Source organism: Phalacrocorax aristotelis, chromosome 1, assembly GCF_949628215.1.
Source record: "Phalacrocorax aristotelis chromosome 1, bGulAri2.1, whole genome shotgun sequence".
NCBI lineage: Eukaryota > Metazoa > Chordata > Aves > Suliformes > Phalacrocoracidae > Phalacrocorax > Phalacrocorax aristotelis.
Window position 1 is genome coordinate 117,365,435 of NC_134276.1, and position 21,251 is coordinate 117,386,685.

The 21,251-nt window shown below is 46.8% G+C and overlaps 1 protein-coding gene across 1 annotated transcript; it reads right to left on the minus strand.

Moving 5' to 3' along the window:
• Positions 1–399: 399 nt before the first annotated feature.
• CD2 (CD2 molecule) lies at positions 400–13,608 on the minus strand. Its single transcript, XM_075102918.1, has 5 exons — positions 13,418–13,608; positions 10,285–10,581; positions 7,547–7,780; positions 3,935–4,051; positions 400–2,376 (listed from the first exon to the last, which is right to left on the minus strand). The coding sequence occupies exons 1-5, from the start codon at positions 13,476–13,478 to the stop codon at positions 2,168–2,170; spliced, it is 918 nt and encodes a 305-aa protein (XP_074959019.1). The 5' UTR covers positions 13,479–13,608; the 3' UTR covers positions 400–2,167.
• Between the last annotated feature and the right edge of the window lie 7,643 nt (positions 13,609–21,251).

Below are 21,251 nucleotides of genomic sequence, written 5' to 3' on the forward strand. Positions count from 1 at the left end.
GGCCTGCTCTCCTCCTCAGGTCTCAGTAACCCTCCCTCTCTCCCAGGAAGGACCAGTGTTCCCATAACCACAGAAAAGTCTCAGCTCAGCTGCTCGGTCCGGAGAGAGCACCGATAAAAGCTCTGGCCACGCAGGACAGGCAGAGCATGCTGCCACGGCAGGCAGGCGGGCACAGTGGCTGTGTTCACCCACCCCGACCCAAGCCCACCAGCACTCAGGTAGCAGCCAGTACCTACTGGGGATCGGTGTGAAACCTCCCGCGTCCATGCCTTCATGGCTCAGGGACCAAAACGTTTTTCTTTTCTCCTTGGTACCAAAATGTTTTTCTTGTCTCCTTGGTACGAAAGTAAGATCCAGATACTGATGTGTCAGCACATGTGTGAAATAAGATCCTCCCCACCCACTCCAATCTTTATTCATTCACTACAGGGATATAGCATATGTTACAAAATAAACCATGAAAAGTTTACCAAATGCAACTTTAAACAGTAAATGCCCTAAAGCAAGCTGCAGAAAGCTAAGGTGAGAGCAAGTGGCACTCCCAGGGCTGTATCTGCCGTTGGACTTCAAGCAAAGTGACTGAACTCTGGAGGAGGCAGAGACCTCCTTCTCCCTGACAAGGTACTTCCCTGCCTTTGTACCAGAAGATAAAATTAGTCACATTTCTGGGGATAAACAAAGGATGGCTGTTGTAACTCCCCTGGCACATGTAGGATAGTCAAGCCTGAAAGAGGTACTACACATTTTTTTGCCTAACACAACAACACGCTAGCTGGATGTCTCGTGCTCTGTGGTTCCTGCAGTTCTCTCCTCCTCCACTTGTGCTGCCTCTTACCCCAGATGGGCCAGTGTACCCATTCAGACATTGCTCTAAAGTGGTCTGTCCTCTCTTCGGCTCCTCAGCTGTCCCATAGAAGCAGTTATGAGCATCTCCAAGGACCAGAGAAGCGCGCAGCATTTGTTCAGCATGCGGAGGGTGATGCAGGTGCAGTCACTGCAGTCCAACCTCTCCCTTTGGGAGGGAGATCTCAGCAGTCCTCTATCATCACCTAGTTACACATGAGGTGCTTACCAGCAAAACCAAGGGACACCGTCCCTCACCATCAGCAGGAGGCCCTACAATGAAATGCCATGACAAGTCAGACAATACCACTAGTAATCAGACTGCTTGGCAGCTTGTAACACTTGTTTCATGAGCCAATGGATACCAGACTTCTTCTATGACAAAAAAAAGAAAGAAGTCTGGATAGCCAAACAGACCGATGCTGAGAATAAAGTTGCATTTTATTTGCCAGCAAGGAGTCACAGAAACCTGAGCTGAAACACTCCTTGGAGAGGCCGTCTAGCACATTCCCCTGGCCCTCTGCAACATGAGGATGGCTCACAGATGGTTGCCTCATCTGCCCTTTGAAACCCCCAGTGCTGGAGATCCTCTCCCAGAAATTTATTTCAGTGCTTCATATGCAAAAAAAAAATAATCCTGACCTAACTCTCCCTTGCTGCAATTCTGCAATTTAAGTCCATGGTTTCTTGTTCTAAAGATGACAGAGAAAATGTTTACTCCTTTCCCATCTGTGTTTTTCCCACATATATGCTTCAAGGCTCTCACATCTCCATTCAATATTTTCTTCTCTGCATTAGATTACACAAATTCTTTCAACTTCAGACAAGCATTTAATTACATACAATTATTTTTGATCCAGGAGGTCATGCATTTGATGCTGAAGCCAGAGGACTGTCCTAATGCGTGGCTGGAGAAAGAAAAGATACGTGACAAAACCCTTTAAGATCCTTGGGCCCGTGTTGTGACACTAGAGATTTAGCTTCTTCTTCATATAATCCATCCAAAAAGCACGAAAAAACAAGGTGCAGTAAAAACAAGTGAACCACAGGAAGACACAGGTTTCAAGGCTCAGTGCTTCATACCCTAAGATGGAGTCACTTGAAGAAAAATGGCCACAGGCATGAATGCCCATCACCTTGAATCTCCTCCACTGGGTGTCTTCATCTCCATTTGATGCTTTCTCTGATTTTCTGCAACGAAAGCTGCCATTTCATAGCTTAGCATTATGCAAGGCTGGGCGGGAGGCGTTCCTGACTATTGGAAACTTTCTTTCCCCAGTGAATGGTGGAGCAGAGACACCACCGTCCCTCCTGGGGCAGATGTTCAAGGTCTTTCTCTTGGGTGGTTTGGAGTCCGTTGCTGAGTGCGAGGCCTGGGCCGTGGGGGTAGTGCTTGCTGCTGCACCTTGGGCTGCGGCTGTGGCCACTGCTGCACACGCAGCTGCTTCGGGGTAGGGTTGCACGGCGGCTGAGGGAGCTCCCGGCTCACAATTTCACTGTCCACCTTGCGAGCCTGCATCATTTGCTCCTCATCTGCAACGACAGAAGTACCCAACAATCAGGCACATACTCAGGTCTAAGCAGAAGTTGGGAACAGCCAGGGAAGAGTGCTTGGCCCAAGCCAGAAAAAGCCAAATATTGGTCTTACCTGGAAGGCCACTGTCACTCTCAGGTGTTCCTGCTACTCCAGTGGAACAACCAAAATCACCTCTACCTGCACACCCCAGGCACACCTGAAAACTTTTTGGCTTCCTGGCTGAGGTCAAGGTACCTGGGGGCATTTGGGGCAGCTCTGCCCTGTTTTGGGGAACCGATTTTGCGAGAGGTCACCGATGGACACCCCCAACTCGTCTGTCCTCTTTTGGAAATGGGCCACTGAAGGGAAAGTGTGATGTAATCCCAGGAAGCAACATCAAAGCACTCTGCCCTGCTATGATCTGTTCTGGGATTTCCAGGCACCTGGAAGCCAGAGGTCCATTTTGCCAGCATTGATTTCCCAACAAGTAGAAGTAGTAAATTCATGCCAGCTGACTTTTGATCACTGACTCATCGTTTCTGAAATGTCTGTCACTTAGTTTAGGGATTGAGGGATTTACCTCTTGGGACACTGAAATGGCCTTAAGCATAAAGCAAACTGTTTCAAAGAGGCTAGTCACCCTCTTGTATTAGCTCTCCTTCTCCCAGACTTCTCTTTTTCTTAATTCTTGCTGAATCCAGACACAAGAAATGAGGATATGCTATCACTGCAGAGTTGAGGGAGTATTGTATCCCACTCAACAGCAGCCATAATCTAAAATAACACTGAGATGGCTACGCTCATACCACCGTTGTGCTCATGAGCTATGGCGAGCCTTCTGAGATGGCATTCCCTGGATGCACTCTGGTGAGCTCTCCCAGAGAATCGGGACAGCACTTACCTATTCTTCATGGTTGTAACTTTGGGGGCAGCAGGAAGGTCATAGCAAGTAACCTACGCTCAGGTGCGGTGAGGTGGTACTCCCCTCAGCTATGGGACCGGTAATGCTCACCCTTTTTTGTCAGCCTGACCACTGGTACCTTTGAGGTATCAGCTGAGGTTTCTTTCAGGCACAGCCCTCTTTATCTTGACGAAGACTGTTGTGGTGTACAAAGGAGCTTTTAGTCCCATTTTGTAACTCAAGAACTGACTCATGCAGAGACTAGCTGTTATTTGAGACCACACAGGAAGCCTCACACAGTGTGAGGGGGAAGGACTCGGAAACAAGCCTTTAACTTGAGGTGTTCCTCTGGCTGCAGGGTGACCTCCCTCCTGCTTTAGCCTCCCATTCCAGGTGGGCCAGACAACTCTTCTTGAGTGGCAGCTCAGTATCTTCTGTCCATCCAAACTAGCAACAACACCCAGGTTGTAATTCAAGGCAACCTCTCCGTCAAGACTGAGAGCCCGCTCTCAGAGAAGACTCTGGTGGAGTATTTCCTATGGTCTTAAAGAGGCATGAATTTTGGACAACAGATGAAATCTTTGCCTGCTCTGAAAACCTCAACTCTTTAAAGTTCTCCAAGGTGGACCTCCAGTCCAGGTGGCTGGATAGCAATGTTATCCTTAAACACTTACCAACATCTTCAGGCCTTTCTGCTTTCTTCTTGATACAATAAATAAGCAAAGTCACAAAGATGACAAAAAAGATCACACCTCCTGCTATGCTTAAGATGAGATGAAAGTCCAGCTGGCCTAGTTAAGGGAATGAAAGAGGATGTTAGAAGGAAATAAATGACTTGCACAATGTCTGTCTAGAATTCTGTATTTTCTTCCATTGACTGTAAAGGCAGCCCCAGTGAGAGAGCCCACCCTTTGCCTTTCCTCTGTACACAGCAGAAAGTTCCTGGTCCTCATTGTGGAGAATTTTGATTGCTCCCTGGTGGATTCAAGTTCTGCAGAAAACCGAAAGCAGAGCATTCATGTGTGCCAGCTCATCTTATTTCAGTTACCACAAATGCCCTGTTCCTGCTAGCAATGGACCCTTTTGACAACAAATATCCAGGCAGTGCTCAACATCTAAAAAAAATAAACTTTTTAAGTACTTCCTGTTGAGCTGGAAACACTGAGACTAACTTGCTTCATAGTATTTTGGTACTGCCTCTTCAATTTTTGGCTGTATGCAAATTTAAAAAAAAATAGTGAAAGGGAAAAGAACATAACCAAATATCCCACAGCCTCAAAAAGAGAGTTCTGTTTGCCTGGTGAGCAAAATTTTATATGACCGTTCCTTATTTTGGCCAGATAAGGTCTGCTGGACACTAGCCTTCCTTCACCACCTCCTGCTTGGGTTGTCCTCCTGGCATTCAGCGGTTATGCTCAAGCACAGGTACTGCAGAGCTGAACCCAGCAGAAGTGCACGTTCCTTGGCTTCTTGGGGGACAATGCTCCAAAGGGGATGACACCACTGGTACCACCCTTAACATTCACTGGGAATGTACATGGAGTGTGCACAAACAGTGATGACACCAAAGCCAAGATGTCTACAGTATAAAGGCCACCATCAGCCTGGGCTGCCCCAGTGTAAAAAAAGGCAAGTACTGTCAGTGATGTGATTCTTACCCGTTTTAGCTGCCAGTGTTACACTGAGGTGTATTTTGCCCTTTCCGAGCCCGTTTCTCCCGCCTGACTACAAGGTGAGGCACACAGATTCACGCAGTTACGCTTATACAAAAAAGTTAGCTGAGCATGTCATCTGAAGCGTGTCTTGCCTGCTAAAGGTCAAAATTCAAGGTTCATTCTTGCCTTGAATGCAGCACCAGATGTTCATGGAGGGAAGCAGGGTTGGAAGGAGGTTTGAGTGCAAGCTGAGGGATTTTAAATCTACTATGGAGCTGGCAGAGTCCTGCCACCACACAGAAAGGTTTGAGGGGGTTTCTGTTTGAGTAGAAAGGGTAGTGCTACATGGTTTTAGTGGCTTTTTGGTGTCTGAGAAGTGTTATATTTGTACCTTAAAGACCAGTGTGGCAAACCTTCTATTTCTCTGTTAATGGTTTGACAAAAAACAGACTCACCCTGTGAAAGAAGAGAATAAAAGTATCTTGCTGATGGCTAATGTCTGCCTATACCAGCAATGCAGGCAGGCCCGTGCTTGCCTGGCCTGTGTCCTGGGATGGCCAGCTTCAGCCAGCATTTCCTCATTAAGATAACATGTTTGGATGAGTTTGCCCTGCCTTAAATGGATGTAATGCAGCAGTGTGTGTTCACACCTGGCTCCAAAGTCCATGCCACATCCTGCTCCCCTGCACCCCAGCCTCTTCCCAATGCTAGCACCAGCAGGACTGTGCAGCCCATCAGGTCAGGCAGCTTATGTAGCAGAAAACTACCCTTTTTTGGCTATTTTAGGCATCAGGGCAATCTTTCAGGAGGCAAGGGCTGCACAGGAGAGCAGAGACCACCCTGTCCCTCAGCTCTTTGCCCTTCAGTCAGCCTCAGCAGAACTGGAATTGCTTCAGCAAGGCCTCTATGCCTTAAGGCTTGCTCCCTGCCTTCTCACACCATGGGCTGGCCTTTGGACTTGGACTTTCCCTAAATTTTCTATGGCAGAAATAGCTGCAAATTGGAAATGCTGAACCAGCTCTCGTGAGCCACCCCACACACACTTCCCCCTCCACTAGCTCTAGCGGGAATCCAGAGCAAGAGAGTGCTCTTCTTGAAGTGCTCATAGTTAGGTGGGATGAACCCAAGCCCAGAAAATTCCAGGACTTTTCCCCAGTCCTGCACTCGAAATCTGAATTTTGAACTGAACACCACCATCAGGTGTTATACCAATATGATCTGCCCCTTGTTTTTGCCTTAACTTTCAAAACTTTTAGGTGGGGGACCAATGACTTCTTTTGCCTAATAATTTTCAGCATGACTCTGCCCATTTAAAATGCAATTCCTTCAGTTCTTTTGCTGCATCTGTGGTATAGAAAGATGACGCTTCAAGTGAGTAAGAAAAGCTATGGTACATTTGAGCCTTGTTCATCTGACCCGTGCAGCCCCAAATCTCAGCTAAATTCTCCAAAACCTCACTCCTGATTTCTAGGCCAAGCTGGAGAGTCCAAGCAACTTATTATTCCCCTTGTGAGAGTATCCATTCACATCCACAGGTCGTGGGCAACCACCACCTTCATAGGTAAGATAATGGAGAAGAGGAAAATAAGTGCAAATGATTTCCCCACCATGAGGATGTAAATCAAGAGTAAATCCCCTGAAATCAATGCCACGGATTCATATACATAGGGGAAGATCCCAAGCAATATTTTCCAAAAATATGCTGTTAATTTATGTCGTGGTAGCTTGGGTAGCTTTATACCATCTTACTGAATTCAACTCTGGCTTTGGACTGGTTGACTGAAGTCAACCTTTGGGAAGTACGATTAGTTTTAAATGAATAAAGGAGGATAAAAATGAGCGGGAAAGTGCTTTCTGCCATTTGCAGACCGCTGTGTGCGATTAAAACACTTTCAGGCCCACCTCCCCACCTTCTCCTTTACTTCATTGGTCTACCACTAGTGATGGTTGACAACACTTGAGTCTGTCAGGATGCTGACACCAAATAGTCTGTCAGAATACCTCTGGCAACTTTTGGAAGAAAAGTCAGCAGGGATGATGGGGACGGAGAAAATGACGGGATGAGCAAGAATCTCTCTCTCATTCATTCATCCCTCAGCCAGCCTGATCTCGCTGGCAGGCTACAGCTTCCCCCAGGAGACTTCACCTCCAGTGGAAGCAGCATTGCAGTGCACCCCAGGGCCTCTCTGCCACCCACAAGCTCTTGACTCCAGAACAACCTCTCCCCCTCTTCCAGCAACCTCCAATCCTCACTAAGCATGGAGGAAAACACGGCTGGTTGCAGAAGAGGAGGAGCACGGGCCACCTCACATCCCACTGCTCCCAGCTTGGCCTCCCTGCATTTAGAGCAGAGATGCGATAAGGGTAGCAGTGGGGCAGGCAGCAGCAGGGTGGGGAGGGTGGAGATTCCCCAAGCCTGGGGAATGACAAGCAGAAAGCATGACTCGCATCCCAGATACCACAGCAGCATCAGCTCCCAATAACTGTGGTGGTGTTAGACTCACAATACCGGGTACAGGGAACCATCAATGCTGCTGGCACCTGGACCAGTCCTACAGGTGCCTGACACAACTGCATCAGGCTTTGTGGGTCCACCCTAGCAGATTCTGGCAAAAATAGATTTTTTTTTACCTGAGCACTTAATTACTTTTTCGGTCATTTTTTTGCTGACTTGGTTCTTAACAACACATCTGAACGTCCCAGAACGCTGCACGGGCAATTCCACATTTGTTCCATTTACGACTTGTTTGTTCTTATCATTAGTCAGTTCTATAATAAATATTTCATTTTTAGTCTTCTGCTTCACTTCACACTTGACAGTTTTATTCCTGCATTCAGCACTGAGGACTGGCTGAGGGACAGGCTCTGAAAAAGAAGAGAAGGGACAGGCATGTCTGAGATGGTTTCTTCTTTTGAAAACCTCTATTATTAATCAGAACAGCAAATTAGCCCCAGTAAGCAGTAAGAGAGTAACACCAGCTAATGAGACCAGAGAAGAATGAAGAACAAATTAGACCTCTGCTACAGAAATAAGATGGTAATAATAAAGAAAATGCAGTATATTAGCCTACATATTTGGCCTAGCGAAGCAGAGCTGCACCACCATGGGTGGATTACTTTCAGGCTCAGCCTGGCTCACAGCCAACCAGCCAAGCAGGCAAGGGGAGGAAGTTGTGTATTTGGGGGAGGCAGCAGACGGGAGTGACTGGGAGCCACATCCCCCTCCAGCTCTGGCCCCAATGTTTTGCTGCAAGTGAAGTCGGCACTGATCTGCCTGTTGCCACCAGGAGAGATCTCCTCTCAGTCAGGGCAAACAGCTCCTTGCCATGCTTTAAGTACTACCAAAGGCACTCAGCTAGCATGACAGCCACAGCATGAAAACCCATCAAAACAGAGTAGAAAACACAAAACAGACAACTCTTAGCTCTCACTGAGGTTATGACAGAGAGAACTGATTCTCTTCTTAAATCCTGCAAACAGCTAGCTACATTTCTGTTCCAGATTCTCTATCACTGGTGGCACTGAAAGAGCCAGAAAAGCTTGTGGGTCTTTCCTTAACTAGGGGCAACTGACAGGGACATCAGGTAGAAAAGAATTAATTTCTACTTTTTAGACCAGGTAAACGAAAACATGCCAGAGCCACCTCTAGTTATAGGCACTGTAAGTTATAGAGAGCATAAAATTTAAAGCCAATAAGGGTTGCTTGTTAGCAAAGGCAGTCTACATTCACGCTGTGACACCTGCAGCCACCCTTTCCTCGTAAGCCCACTCCTCTTATACAATCTGTAACCTATCATTCAGGGGAAGACCCCAGTGTCAATCAGTAGAGTGAAGGTCCTAGTGATGGAGTTGTGTGATGATATAATCTAAACTACTATTTTTTTGGAACAACTGTTTGTCCAACTCTTGTAACAAAGTTTAATCTGGCTGACACATGACTCTAGCAGTTACTAAAGGGCTTTACTTCTGAAACCACTATCAGACGCAAAACAACCTCTCTGCTGCAGTGCAGATGAAATGATGTGGCACATGACTAGGTTGCAACCTTAACGTGAAACTGAACCCAGGACACCCCAATGATGGCTCGGTGCCCTAAAGCATAAGTAGCATCAGGGCCTGATAACTCCCTGAATCTGTAGGTAGTTTGCAATAGTAATTCCCGAAGTAGGGAGACACACACACTTCTCAGCAGCCTCTTAGGGCCCCGAGGCCTCCCACCGCGCAGAAACCATTCCAGCTGTCTTTGCTGCTGCTGCCGCCTCATCCAGGCATCATTTCTATAGTGTCAGCTGGTGCCCACTAACTCAAGAGGCTGGCAGAGGTGTGCTTGCTGGCTGAGGAAGGACACAGCAAAATCATCTTCTTGCTGGCAAAAAACCCACACTGCCCGACCTCTTAGTGGTCTGAAGAGGTGGCAGCAGCTATAAATGAGCAGGAGAGTCAGCCCCTTCTTCTCTACTTGTCCCAAAACCTTTGGGCTGGTACCATTCTGACCTCTCAGGACAAGATACAACACAGGAATGGAGGCTGCCTTCATGCTTTGAACCCCTGCAGCTGAAGTGCCCAGGAGTGTGCTTCAGTGTGCTTTGAACAGCACAATCTTCATATTTGTTGTGTTATGCTATGCAAGGATAGGGTGTAAGAGTCCTCTCCCCCTGCAAATTCAACTCCTATTGTGGCATATCTCAGGGGAGGTGACTGCTGGCTGTTTTTTATGTTTGAGCAAAAACAGAGTGGGATCACATTGCCTAAATACAGGCAGTCAGTGCCACCTGGGCTCCTGAGCTCTGCTCAGAAGGTTGGCAGATACAACACAAGGTGCTCACCTTGCTGGAGCAGTACCTAGAGACCAGAAGTCATAACTCAGTGCCTATAAAATAGCACCAGAAGTGCCAGAAGTGCCCAGCGCCACAGCCACAGGTGTACCTCATGTAGGTTGCTGCGCTCCCACAAAAGGCTTCTGGAAGCAGGGTGCTGCTGGGAGCACAGCCCTGCTCACGTGGTGCTGCCCCAGCTCAGGGCCCAGCGGGTCCTGGTACCCCGTGCGGTGCTGCAGTACAGCCACCTACACTCACCCTGCTGCCAACACGGACGTGCTCACGGCTGCTTGCTTGGTCACACATAGAAACCTCATGGCTGACAAAGAGCAGAGACAGAAAGGAGCAAGGGACCACGTGGCATCAACAGAAGCGAGAGAAGGGAGAAGAGTGGCAGACTGCTGTCAGCATCAGGAGGAAAGAGGCACGTCTCACAGAAGTATCCCCAAAACAGAAATAGGGGCAATGAGTAGGAAAGGCTGTAAGAGAGAGTGGAACTACCAAGTCGTATTAAGCAATGCTGGGAATGGTATGGGAAGAGCAAAAACTCACCCTGAACGATAAACATTGTATTTTCTTCTGCCTTCAATTTCCCGTCTTTCTGATAAACGATCACCTTGTACTCTCCACTGTCCTCTTTCACCACCTGCTCTATTTGCAGAGTCCCATTTGGGAATATCTTACACCTGCACTGCTCCTTGTTCACATAGTACCTAACTTTATTGTCTTTTATCTGAAGCAACTTTACTTTGTCTCTCAGCCATGTTGCTTCATATATATTCCCGGTAGCAGTGATGCTGAGAAGAGCCGACTCATTCACTGGCATGTAAATCGGGTTGGTGACGGAGCCTGTAAAGGGAAGCACAAGCAGCCCATCAGCATGTCTCCAGCAGCCCCTGCTGCCATGCTTGGCGGCCACAGCAGTGACCCAAAAGTTTGTCACTTGCTACCCCCTCTGCTGTTTCCTTCCCCTGTTCCAAAGTGCCTTTTTGTCATTCATGAGATAAATGTCAGTTCCTAATTTAATTCTGGGAGGCGAGGAAGCTGAGTTCTGCTTTCAAAAGCTGGCTTTATACTCTGGCTGACTTACTTTGACTGATTTTGGATGCCAAGATTCATGGCTGCCTGTGAACTTAACCCTTCCTGAAAATAGGGTCACTTCGGCATGTTTTGCTCGTGGCAGAGGCTGGTACTCAGAGCGCCCACCACTGCAAACCTCACTGCAGAGAGCAAGAACACAAACTAGTAGTAGCCCTTGGACAGTGGGACCAGTTCAGCACTAACAGCGATGGCAATAATAATAACAATAGTGGCCTGTGTCAAGCAGTGAGTGAGTGTAAGGCACTGAACTGGAGGCAGACCCAGTGCTGCCAGCTTGCAGTGCCCCCTTCTCACCCATCCCGGCACCCTGCCCCGCTGGAATATAGTCACTTGATTTTTCTAGCACAGGATCATGGTGGGGCAAGTAAGGTGTGGAGAAACAAAGAGCTAACCACATCCTGTCAACTGATCGGACACAGGAGATATTAGGAGATAAGCAAAGGCAAAAAAATCTTTTCTCTTTGCCAGTCTCCTTTGATGACAGGTCCCCTCTCCAGGACAGCTAAGAGTAGGTGCTTCCCAAAGGTGCTACCAGGACTGGGCAGCACTTAGTGTGTGGCTGCTGAAGGGAATATTCAGGAAAGCCAAGGCAGCTAAACATCGATCACGTTACTACTGGTGGAAATTATGTACTCTTTGGGCTGTGCCTGGGTGGCCTGCCCTCTCCCCTCCAGGCTGCTTCACGGCCTTTGTAAGGCCCATCCCCGGTAAACCGGGACTTCTTTGGAGTGCAAAGTTTGTTGGGAGGTCACTTCAAGTAAGGTACTGTCTCCACCCCCTTGGCAGGTGGAAAATTTCCAGGAGGAGGTAGAAAAGTGCTCGCAAGTGTCAGGTGGGACAAGCTCCCTGACAAACCAAATGTGCACGCAGAGCCACGGCTTATTTCATTTGTCATTTTCTCATGTTCATTCCTCTTGAATCTACAGGATAAAGCCGATCAGCAGGAGGGAATTTCTCTTCACATCACCAGATAGAGCTGATTCTGCTCTGATTTTATATATTTTAAGCACTTTTTCCCCACAGAGAGAAACACTATGTTTATGCATATTTCATTCCTGGTATCTAGGACAATGCTAAACCATATCACAGAGGGGGAACTGAAATCAGGCTGCTATTTCATGAAACTAGCAATGTTAGAGATAATCAAAGAACTAAAATAGCGTGCCTCTGCAACAAGAAAATTAATACTGAAGTGCTTCCAACAATTCACCCCCCTTCTAAGGAGAGGCTGTTATTTTACTGTTGTATTTCTTAGAGAAGTATTTGACATATCTAATTAAATATTCTGAAATCAAGCTATCAACCAGTCTTGGAAGCAGCTATCCTCCACACGGATAACATTAGAGATTATACCCAAATATTTGAATTCTGATACTTGGTTTTGCTTTGTCACACACAGGTGTTTAGAGCTAGTAATAGGATTTCTTTGTATTACAGATACTATAATATTTTTTTCCTCTGGAAGTAAAGGAAATTTTAAAAATCCAAGTTTTCAAGGATAATTCAATGGCATCTCTATGGACAGGCCACCTAGACTCATCTCTGGGTGTTTATCTGATCTCCATAGTCTTGCTAATGGAGAGCTGAGTATCCCACACATATGATTCTAAAAATCTGTTTAGCTAATGAACCAGTGTTTCTGTTAATGCCAACTGAAATGCGCTCCAAGGGGCAGAAAGATCTGAACTGGCAGTGTAGTTCTCACTTACAGTCACAAGAAAAAATTAAAAGGAAAAGCTCACATAGTAACTTTAGAGAAGTAAGAAACAAGTTTTCCATTCAAGGGAATAATCTTCATTTCTATTGGGGAAGATGTTTTATATATCATGTAAAAAAAATCCTTATTTATCTATTAATTTTGTTCTGGAGGAAAAGAAAAGCATTAAACAGCCATACATACAATCTGTAGTGGAATGAACAGAGGAAAAAAAAAAATCTATTCATGATTGTATTGTCTCCATCTCTTACAACCTTCTCTAATCTATGAGTTAACACCTTAATTAAGTTTTTAGATTAATATTTTAGAAAATACTGAGAGCAATACTACGCAAAATATAAAAGATGCATGCATTTGCCTACTGTTTTCACATATTAGACTTCTTCAACTCCACTGAAGACACTGAGATATATCACTCCTGTTAATATTTATGGAAGAATGTAATTTGCACTTTCAAAAGATTTGCTCATCTTTGATAAGAAAAGGAAATTACATACAATAATGTACTGTGAACTGGATCTGTAATGTAGTACAAGCTACGCCGAGGGCAGAGAGAAAACTGAATGCTGACATTTCTCATTATACATGTGTCAAATTAAGGCTCATTAACTTAAAACCAAAACTGTTTACAACTTATTATTTTAACTGGAATAGGAAACTCAGGTCCTGCCCTCCGCCCAGCTGAAAATTAAATCAAATAATAATAGCAATAACCCAAAGATCTTCACTCATTGGGAAAGTGGAATTAGGTTTTTATCAGTAACAACCCACCAAGTTGTAAATGGTTTAAAATGCAATCTTAACAACTATAATGCAGTTTTAACAATGCTAGCCTGAAACAACAAAAAATGGTAAGAAAAAACTCACATTTTACACTGGGAAATAAAAGCAGCAAGCACTTGACTAAGAAAATTCTCCTAAAGTTCATCTTCAGGGTCAAAAAAAAAAAAATCCAGTGTTGCCTTGTCTAATGATAGCTCCTGGCCGGTGAAAGGATCTTCTGCTGTGAGCAAGCAGTCATGGGATGTGTTGGTACAGCCCTTGTGCCGTCCTCCCCTCCTCCCAGCTCTCACCCTAGCACTTCTTGTTTCTAGCACAGGCATGAAAACCACGGCCAGAACTGCCTCTCAATGAGGTGTTTTGTCAGGATGAGGACAACGTGCAGTGACAAGGAAAATGCACACTAAAATGCACGAATGCCCCCAAGATGTGTCTGCTCAGCTGGGGGGCCAGCCAGGGCCCTTGTCCTCTTCAATGTTCACCCAAAGAGTTCAATCAACTCCAGCATCCACCCTAGTGGGACGGATACATTTTTTAAGTCAGGGGGGTGACAGGAATCCTTCTGCTCCCCCATAGCCTCAGCAGCAGCAAGGGGACAGCAAGCCCAGGACACCCCGCAGGGAGCAGGTAGCCGATGGCTGTTGGACAACATGTAGAAAGGAGACACACTTCCCTTGGAAACAGTCAGGATCAGCTTCACATCAATGTCTGATCCATGAGGGGCTGGCCGGTGCCACACGAAGGTGTCCTGCAGGCAGGGCCAGCCATTTGAGCAAGCTGCGAAAGAGGGATGAGCGTGGAAGGGGATGAAAATGCTGCCTTAGGGCTAGCCAGAGACCATCCCTGAAGCTGGTTGGTGTGGGAAAGATGGTGTGAAAAGAAGCTAGGGGAAGGCATGGGAGTTAGGTCCAAAAACATGTGAGAAGCTAACAAAATCTTTAGTCTCAATTCCAATATGAAACAGATGGGGTGGTGAGGATTTTGAATCATATAATCCCCAGCACAATCCCACTGCTACAGTGGCCACTGAAATCTTCCAGCTTTTTATCGCAGATGTGGACCAAGAAAGAAGACAGAAGAAAAGCTATGGCACAGATGTACAGTATTAGATAAATCTTTCTCACTAATTCATGTCATTCTTCTTCCTTGAAATTATAGGAAGGTCTTGTAAGACACCTCCCCTTCTCTGGCTTTGTCACCTTTTAACTGGTACTAGCGCTGGTAAAAGCTACCTGGTTTTGCACAAAAGGAGAAAAACGCATTAAGGTCACAGTATTTCTGCTTCTGCACATCATGGGGAAAGCTAGCTTTTCTTCCTTCTTTTTGTTATTTTTTCCTTACAAGGAAGGCACACACAAAAGGAGAGAGGAAGCAACAGCAGCAAGATGACACTTCTGTGCCTGACCTCTATCTGCTGTGGAGAAAACCAAGCTGAGGGCAGGGGCTGCCATGCCCAGGCATCTCCCCAGCCAAGCAGACTGCGCCGGCAGTGCTGGCCCCGGGAGGCTGTGGGGACCTCTCTCCCTGGCTACACTGACAGGGACAGGCAAGGTTTGCACACTTGGACGTATCTGCTTCCAGCCTGAGCACCTACAGGGCTTTGGGCAAAAGCAGCAACCCCCACCTGTCCTGGTTTTTTCTTTTTTTTTTCTGGGTCCAGAACCCAGAGTGGAGGGAAGGCCCCGGGCATGCTGCAACCACTTTGCTCAACCGTGTCTTGCTTCTACCTCAAGGCAACAACCCTCAAGGCCACTGCCTGCTTCCAGCATACCACTGCGCTTTGTCTGTCGGCCCGCTCAGGTTGCAAATGCGCTGGGGAAGGGACTGTCCTTCTGCTCTGTACACAAACAGAACCTGCTCGGTGCCATCCTGCTTGCTGGATACATCCTGCTGCAGAGCTGCAGGCAGAAATGAGGATTGACGCAAATGAAATACAAATGGAAAGATGCACGTGTGTGTGTGTGTGTGAAGGCGAGGGAAAGAAGAGTGGTAAAGCTCCACAGCAGCAGAACAAGACTTAAAAGTATGTCCTGTACTCATAAGAAATGCCACTACTTCCAGTTAATCAAGTTTGTCATGCCCTGATGCACGCATAAAAAAATCACAGCGGAAATGACTGAGATTGGAAACCCCTGTGCTCCAGAAGACCAGTTATAGCACATCAAACATGGCATCCTTTTTCCTGTTAGAGCAACAGGTAGACAGGAGTGAAAACCCACTTCTAACAGATATAAAAGGCCTGTTCAAAAATGTGTTTTCTGTCAGCAGTGAAGAGGCACTCAAGAGAGGCGGTGAGAGCTCAATAGCTGATGTCTCCCATCCACTGTGCGTCACAGAGGTGACACCAGGCGTTGGTATTTCTGAGTACTTGAGTGCATATGCACTTGCTTAGAGATTTTGTATAATAAAAGAACAGCTGAGCCAGCAAAGGGGAACACCACACACCTGCAGCAAGGATTCCCCATGAGATCCTGGCATGTCTGTGGTCCATGCCACCAAGCAGCCCCTTTTCTAACCAGCATCAGAAACCTCCTGCACTATCAGATCCGGCTGGACAAGGAGAAAGCAGTCTGTGTCTCTAACCTCAGCCTCCCTGCTAGACGGGAAGTGGAGAATTGGCAATATCATTGCAGCTTTACCATCCCTTTCTTGAGGAGCAAGGCAATGTCACGCTGGAGTCCTGACTGGGCTTCAATCCCCATTTTGGAAGAAGGAAGGGATTTTCTGGATGTTACTGAGTGGGAAGCACTGGAAGTCCCTGCACTGATGTCTCTGTTTCCCCCCAAGAGAAGGCATTATGAAGTGGGTGTCTGAAGGCAAATGGGTACCTCTGGAAAGCACAGCAACTTTGGGCTACTGCCAGAGAGGAGCTCTGGAGGCCAGCATGTACCTTCAGCAGTCTGGAGTGGGACGCATGTCCTGAGAAGAGCCACAGAAGGGAGCACTGGCAGAGCAGCCACCCACACCAACCAGCAATGCTCCCCAAGGAGCAGGACAGACATGGCAAGAGCTATTGCTTGCAGCTGTGTGCTGCTACAGCCCAAATGCTGTCCCCAAGTTGTGCTGGGCAGGACAAGGCGAAGTCTGTCAGGCCTGCAGATAACCATGCCCTCACGCTCTTCTGCTCGCTGCAGACGCCCTCTCTCCTACCCGTTACACAGGAAGTAACACGGCTGCGCTACGCACAAGCCAGCTAGAAAACCAAAGCACCGACAAACAGGAGATGTCTCCCAGTATGGTGGTGCTGGACCTGTCTTCAGTTAAGCTTGCCACCCCGTGGCTGATGACGTCCAGCCTCTGTTATCCCACTGCATTGCTAGACATCTCCATCTTCTGATGCACAGTAGAGAAGAAGACTGAACGCAACCGTGTCAATGGGACGTTTCTTCGCAGCCACTGCTATATCTGTAGTATTGTTTCCACTGAAAAGCCACAAAGTGCTGTAGTCATACACATTTGCTTCTGCTGCTTGCTCTCTCTTTTACTCTTCTGTTCTTTGTAATACACTAAGCAGTTTCCTCACAGGGAATGTACATATCATACTTACATTTCCACGTAAAGGTGACAGACTCCCACACATCTGAAGGCAGCATCTCAAGAGACAATATGTGGCTGTTCCCAGCTCTAAGTCTTCAACCTAGTGATAAGCCAATAAACATTCATGCCCGAGGCTAATAAGAAAAGAGAATGTTATTAGATCTAGAAAAGGAAGAGTACAAATACACTTAGTGTGTTATTCTCAAGAAAGCCAGCATGCAATAAGCCAGTGTAGGTTTGTAGCCCATCCGATAATTTGCACCATCTCCTCTGGTATGAAGCTCAGGTCATATTAAATGGCATTTGCATGGGACTCACTACTCTTCCCTGAAAGTACAGTCGGAGACCCTGCACTCACCACCACCTGAGACCCTCAAGGTGAAAGATGATAACAGTATTGCAAATTCACACCTCGCAATTTCTCACAAAAACAGGCCTTCAGTTAGGCACAGTTTGTGAGGAGAAGAGCAAATGTGATCTTGACTGAAACACCAGATGGGTACTACCATGTGGAGGGGAAGCTTTGGATAAGGCTAACCTTATTCTTGGGAGCAATCCTGGATTTGCACCCTAGCCTGCAAGGCTAACAGCTGGGCTCCATCTAGGTTTCCCTGCATGGTAGCTGGGGCTTTCATGATGGCACATGAAAGCCTTTAGCATAACTTTGCAAGACGGGGTGACTTGCGGGCAGTAGCTGGACTGGGGAAGAAGCAAAGTCAGCCCTGGCAGAAGGGGTTGCCCCTGCACTGTGAAACATCAAGGAACTGCTGGCTTCCACATACAGTTTCAGCCATTTGGCTGATGAATCATAGAATCATAGAATGTCCTGAGTTGGAAAGGACCCACAAGGACCATCGAGTCAAATTCCTTATGCCAAAACGCGTAAGGGACTGTACAGCTACTTCCAGTGCTGGGATAGTTTGGTCGGGGAAGTACCAGAAACCTGGCTGCTCCGTTAATGCCTTTTGGCCATTTCAAGCCCTCTCATTATAATGCCCAAATCATTCATTCGCTCCGAAGGGTCTCAACTTGCAGCAAGGGTCATAAAATAGTGATAATCCAGGAGAAATACAGCTGTGCTTTCCATTAGGATCTTATGCCATACAACAACATGGCAGGAGTTACTTCACCCAGGTCCAGTTCACACCACTTGTGAAAAGGCAAGACTATCAAGACAGATATCCCCTCCTCTTCTCTTTGGCCTTACACAGAGCCAAGAAAGCAAGAAGTCCAGTTTGAATGAGTGGTGCAAATATGAAGACCATGAACTCAAAATAGAGCTTTGGCCAAAGGTTTGGCGGGCATGCCGCCTCAGTGGCTTGGAGCCTGGTACATGCAAACTGAGAGCACTGCTTTGCCTGTACACAGTGGAAATATTCCAAAAATAGTGATACAGCCTGTCAGAACTGAAACGGCTGTCTGCAGAAACTTTTTCATCCTTCTCTAAACAGAGGTAGATGGAAGCTTTCAAACTGTGACTCATACAGAATAGTCCTTGGCTGAATATTTCAAGATAAATGGTTACCTTGTGATGTCCATAGTACCACATCAGCAGCCCCAGGTATACTCTCCCTCAGACTCGTTTTCTTCTTTTCTACCTGTGAGCCTGTGTCAGCAGCCAAAACCTCACCAAAAACACACAATTTAAGTCTGGTCTGAAGGAATGCAACATCCTTAGAGCAGTCTGAGAATCTGTGGTTCACAACGATGACTGAGGTGAGAGCAGATGTCAGCATCCCGTCAGATAGTTATTCTTGCAGACAGTGCATTCCAGTCTTGCTTGTCTGACACTGATTTCCATCATCTATAATGATCCTAGATTTAGGATCTAACTTTCAGTATCTTATTCTAGTAATTTCAACAACATTACTACTACTGCAAAACATGTTGTGGTCCAAGAAAAAGTTTGTTGGCATGATGCAGACAATTGGCCTTACACAAGAAGCCAGATAGGTGAACAGAACAACCTCTTCCAGTCTTTGCAGTGATAAATACATTAAGACCTGTATTAACTACAATATGCCCCTTAATCCTCCAGAGAGAGAATGGACTAGCTATCCAAGGAAGATATTAGAAGAATAGCTGCTCTTAGAAATATATCCAGGAAAGACAACTTCTTACTACCATCTAAGTAGTCTCTCAGTCAAGATCTGACACTCTCCAGAAATCATCAGCTTAATAAATGCATGAATAACTAATGCCTTGTACAATGTTTTATTCTATTATACTATTATAACTCTAGAGAGGAGTGAGGGACAGTCCAAAACAGGTAGGTGGGAGGACAAGAAGTGATCCAGAAGACTAAGCACAAAGTGCATAATGCATTTCAGTACTAAAGGTATTTAATCATAGGAGGGGCCCTGAATGGCCTTTATACAAGTCCCACACACAAAGGCATGCAAGCCCTCCTGCTGCTCAGTTCCCCCTGCTTCTTCTCTGGTTCCACAAGTATCCTGTGCCCTGTGAACCTGGTTTTGGCGTCTCTGGTGTCTGTTCCAACATACAGCCATTTCAGCTCACCGACCCATGCAGTCCTGCCAGCTGGCAAGATGTGAGGATAGAAAGTGAAGCAGAAAAAGGAGCTGAGACCCTTGCCATGGCAGGTTTTGACTAGTCAGTGCAGCAGGACACCCTGCTCTCCCCGGGCAAGCAGAGGTGGCACACCAGGACCAGAACCTAGCCTGGCCAGACCAGGCAGCATTCTGGGTGACCCAGCCTCACATCAGGCCTGAAAAGCAACAGCAGAACCAGGTGGGCAGCTCCTCAGGGTGCGGGGACCTCAGGGCAGCAGGGCAGGCTCACCCCCATCCAACCACGCTCTCAGCTCTACTGCCAACATGCCACCCTTGCACAGGAAACACCAGGCAGCTGCAGCAGGCAGCTACACAAGCATTAGCAAAGAGTAGGCATTTTTCACAGCAGGGGAAAGTACAGCCACAAAGCTGCCTGTATTTCTAAACATTCACAGCCCACAGCTCCTGTTGTCAGCCAGGAAGGGTAACGGCTAGGGCGCTGTGTCATTGCATTTCTGAGAATTTCTGGTTTTTAAGACCTCAATAAGGCCAGCAGGGGATGTTCTGCATAATGCATCTGAGCACCAGGGGATTGGAGGCAAGTTGTGGCTTTTCACAGTATTTCTACCAAAGCAATACCTGAGGCCCAGCTCCCTCTGTCACACCTCTGAGAGTCAGAAGGAAACTACCATCTCACAAGCTAGCAAGGCTAACAAGACAGGAGCCGTCCACCATAACAGTTTTGGCAAACCTCCTTCCTCACATCCTGGGCAGTCAGGCGTCCTGTGGCAGCTGGACCACAGCAGTCCCTGCAGCCCAGACAGACCTCTACATACAGCATGCCACAGTGTGTCCCAGCTCTCAACCACACCAACATGCAGGTGTGAGGCGCTGCAAGGCTTAAACCCATTTTACAGAGGAGGCCTATGTGATCATGCCAGTATTACAGACAGGGAAATGAGCCAGAGGGGAATTAAATGACTTGCAAAGGTCAGCCAGCCAGTCCAAAGAAGGAAAACTAATAGGCCCAGATGTTCCCGTGACCCAAAATCCTGGCTTCCAACTACCTGTCTACAAAGCACCATTAAAAGCACCTTCTACTCACAGCATCTGTTGCTGCAAGCAAGGTCTCAGTGGTCAGGTTCAGGGTAGTGTCACCATTCTTTTCAGCCACGCCTTTTTGTTTCCATCATGGAAAAGTGGGCTTTTTGTTGACTACGTTTCTCCCATGTCCCCTACATACACCGCTTTCAGCAACTCCGTAAAAATTTGCTGAACCTTAGTGTCCACTTTGCAGAGCTGCAAGTTTACAGTGCGGCCTCAATGGAAAGTTACTGTGCATACCTTGTGCCCACACAGACAAGATGCACTGGGTTGGAACTACGGCTGCAGTGGTTATTTGTGTTGTCTTGGAAGTTCCTTTAAGCTCTGCAGCATCAGTTATTAAGTATAAGCACAGGCATCTACTTTCCTCTCTCACTGAGGCTGTTTAACCATTGGGGTTTTTTGAGATAGATAGTATCAGATTCATGGCAGTGTTGGCTCCTACTGATCTTCTTTCCAGCAAAGAAGGGCCTCTCCATCTACAGTTAGTTCTCCAGAGAAAGCTATACACAGGTGTTTGTATTTGCCAAATAACAAAGCTTCAAATTCTCAACAAAAGATAAGGAAACAAAACTCCTTATCAGAAACTAAATCACCTGAAGAACTCCAAACCCTCAACAGCTGGGCAGGAACATGTACAAACAGAAGCTTAAATTGCACAGCTTTCACCATGGCTTCTTATAGCAGCAAGAGAAATCCTGACCCAGTGTGTGCACAGGAAGGAAAGGAACAGGCAAGCTCTTACCTGTATTCAGGATACCTAAAAA

Bases quoted from the DNA above. Each gene is read 5' to 3' on its own strand.
- CD2 (XM_075102918.1), bottom strand. From the start codon at position 13,478: ATGAACTTTAGGAGAATTTTCTTAGTCAAGTGCTTGCTGCTTTTATTT. The intron at 7,781-10,284 runs GTGAGTTTTTGC...CTTCTTTTTCAG, and splicing joins TACAATGTTTATCGTTCAGG to AGCCTGTCCCTCAGCCAGTC. The intron at 2,377-3,934 runs GTAAGTGTTTAA...CTGTCGTTGCAG, and splicing joins AGAAAGGCCTGAAGATGTTG to ATGAGGAGCAAATGATGCAG.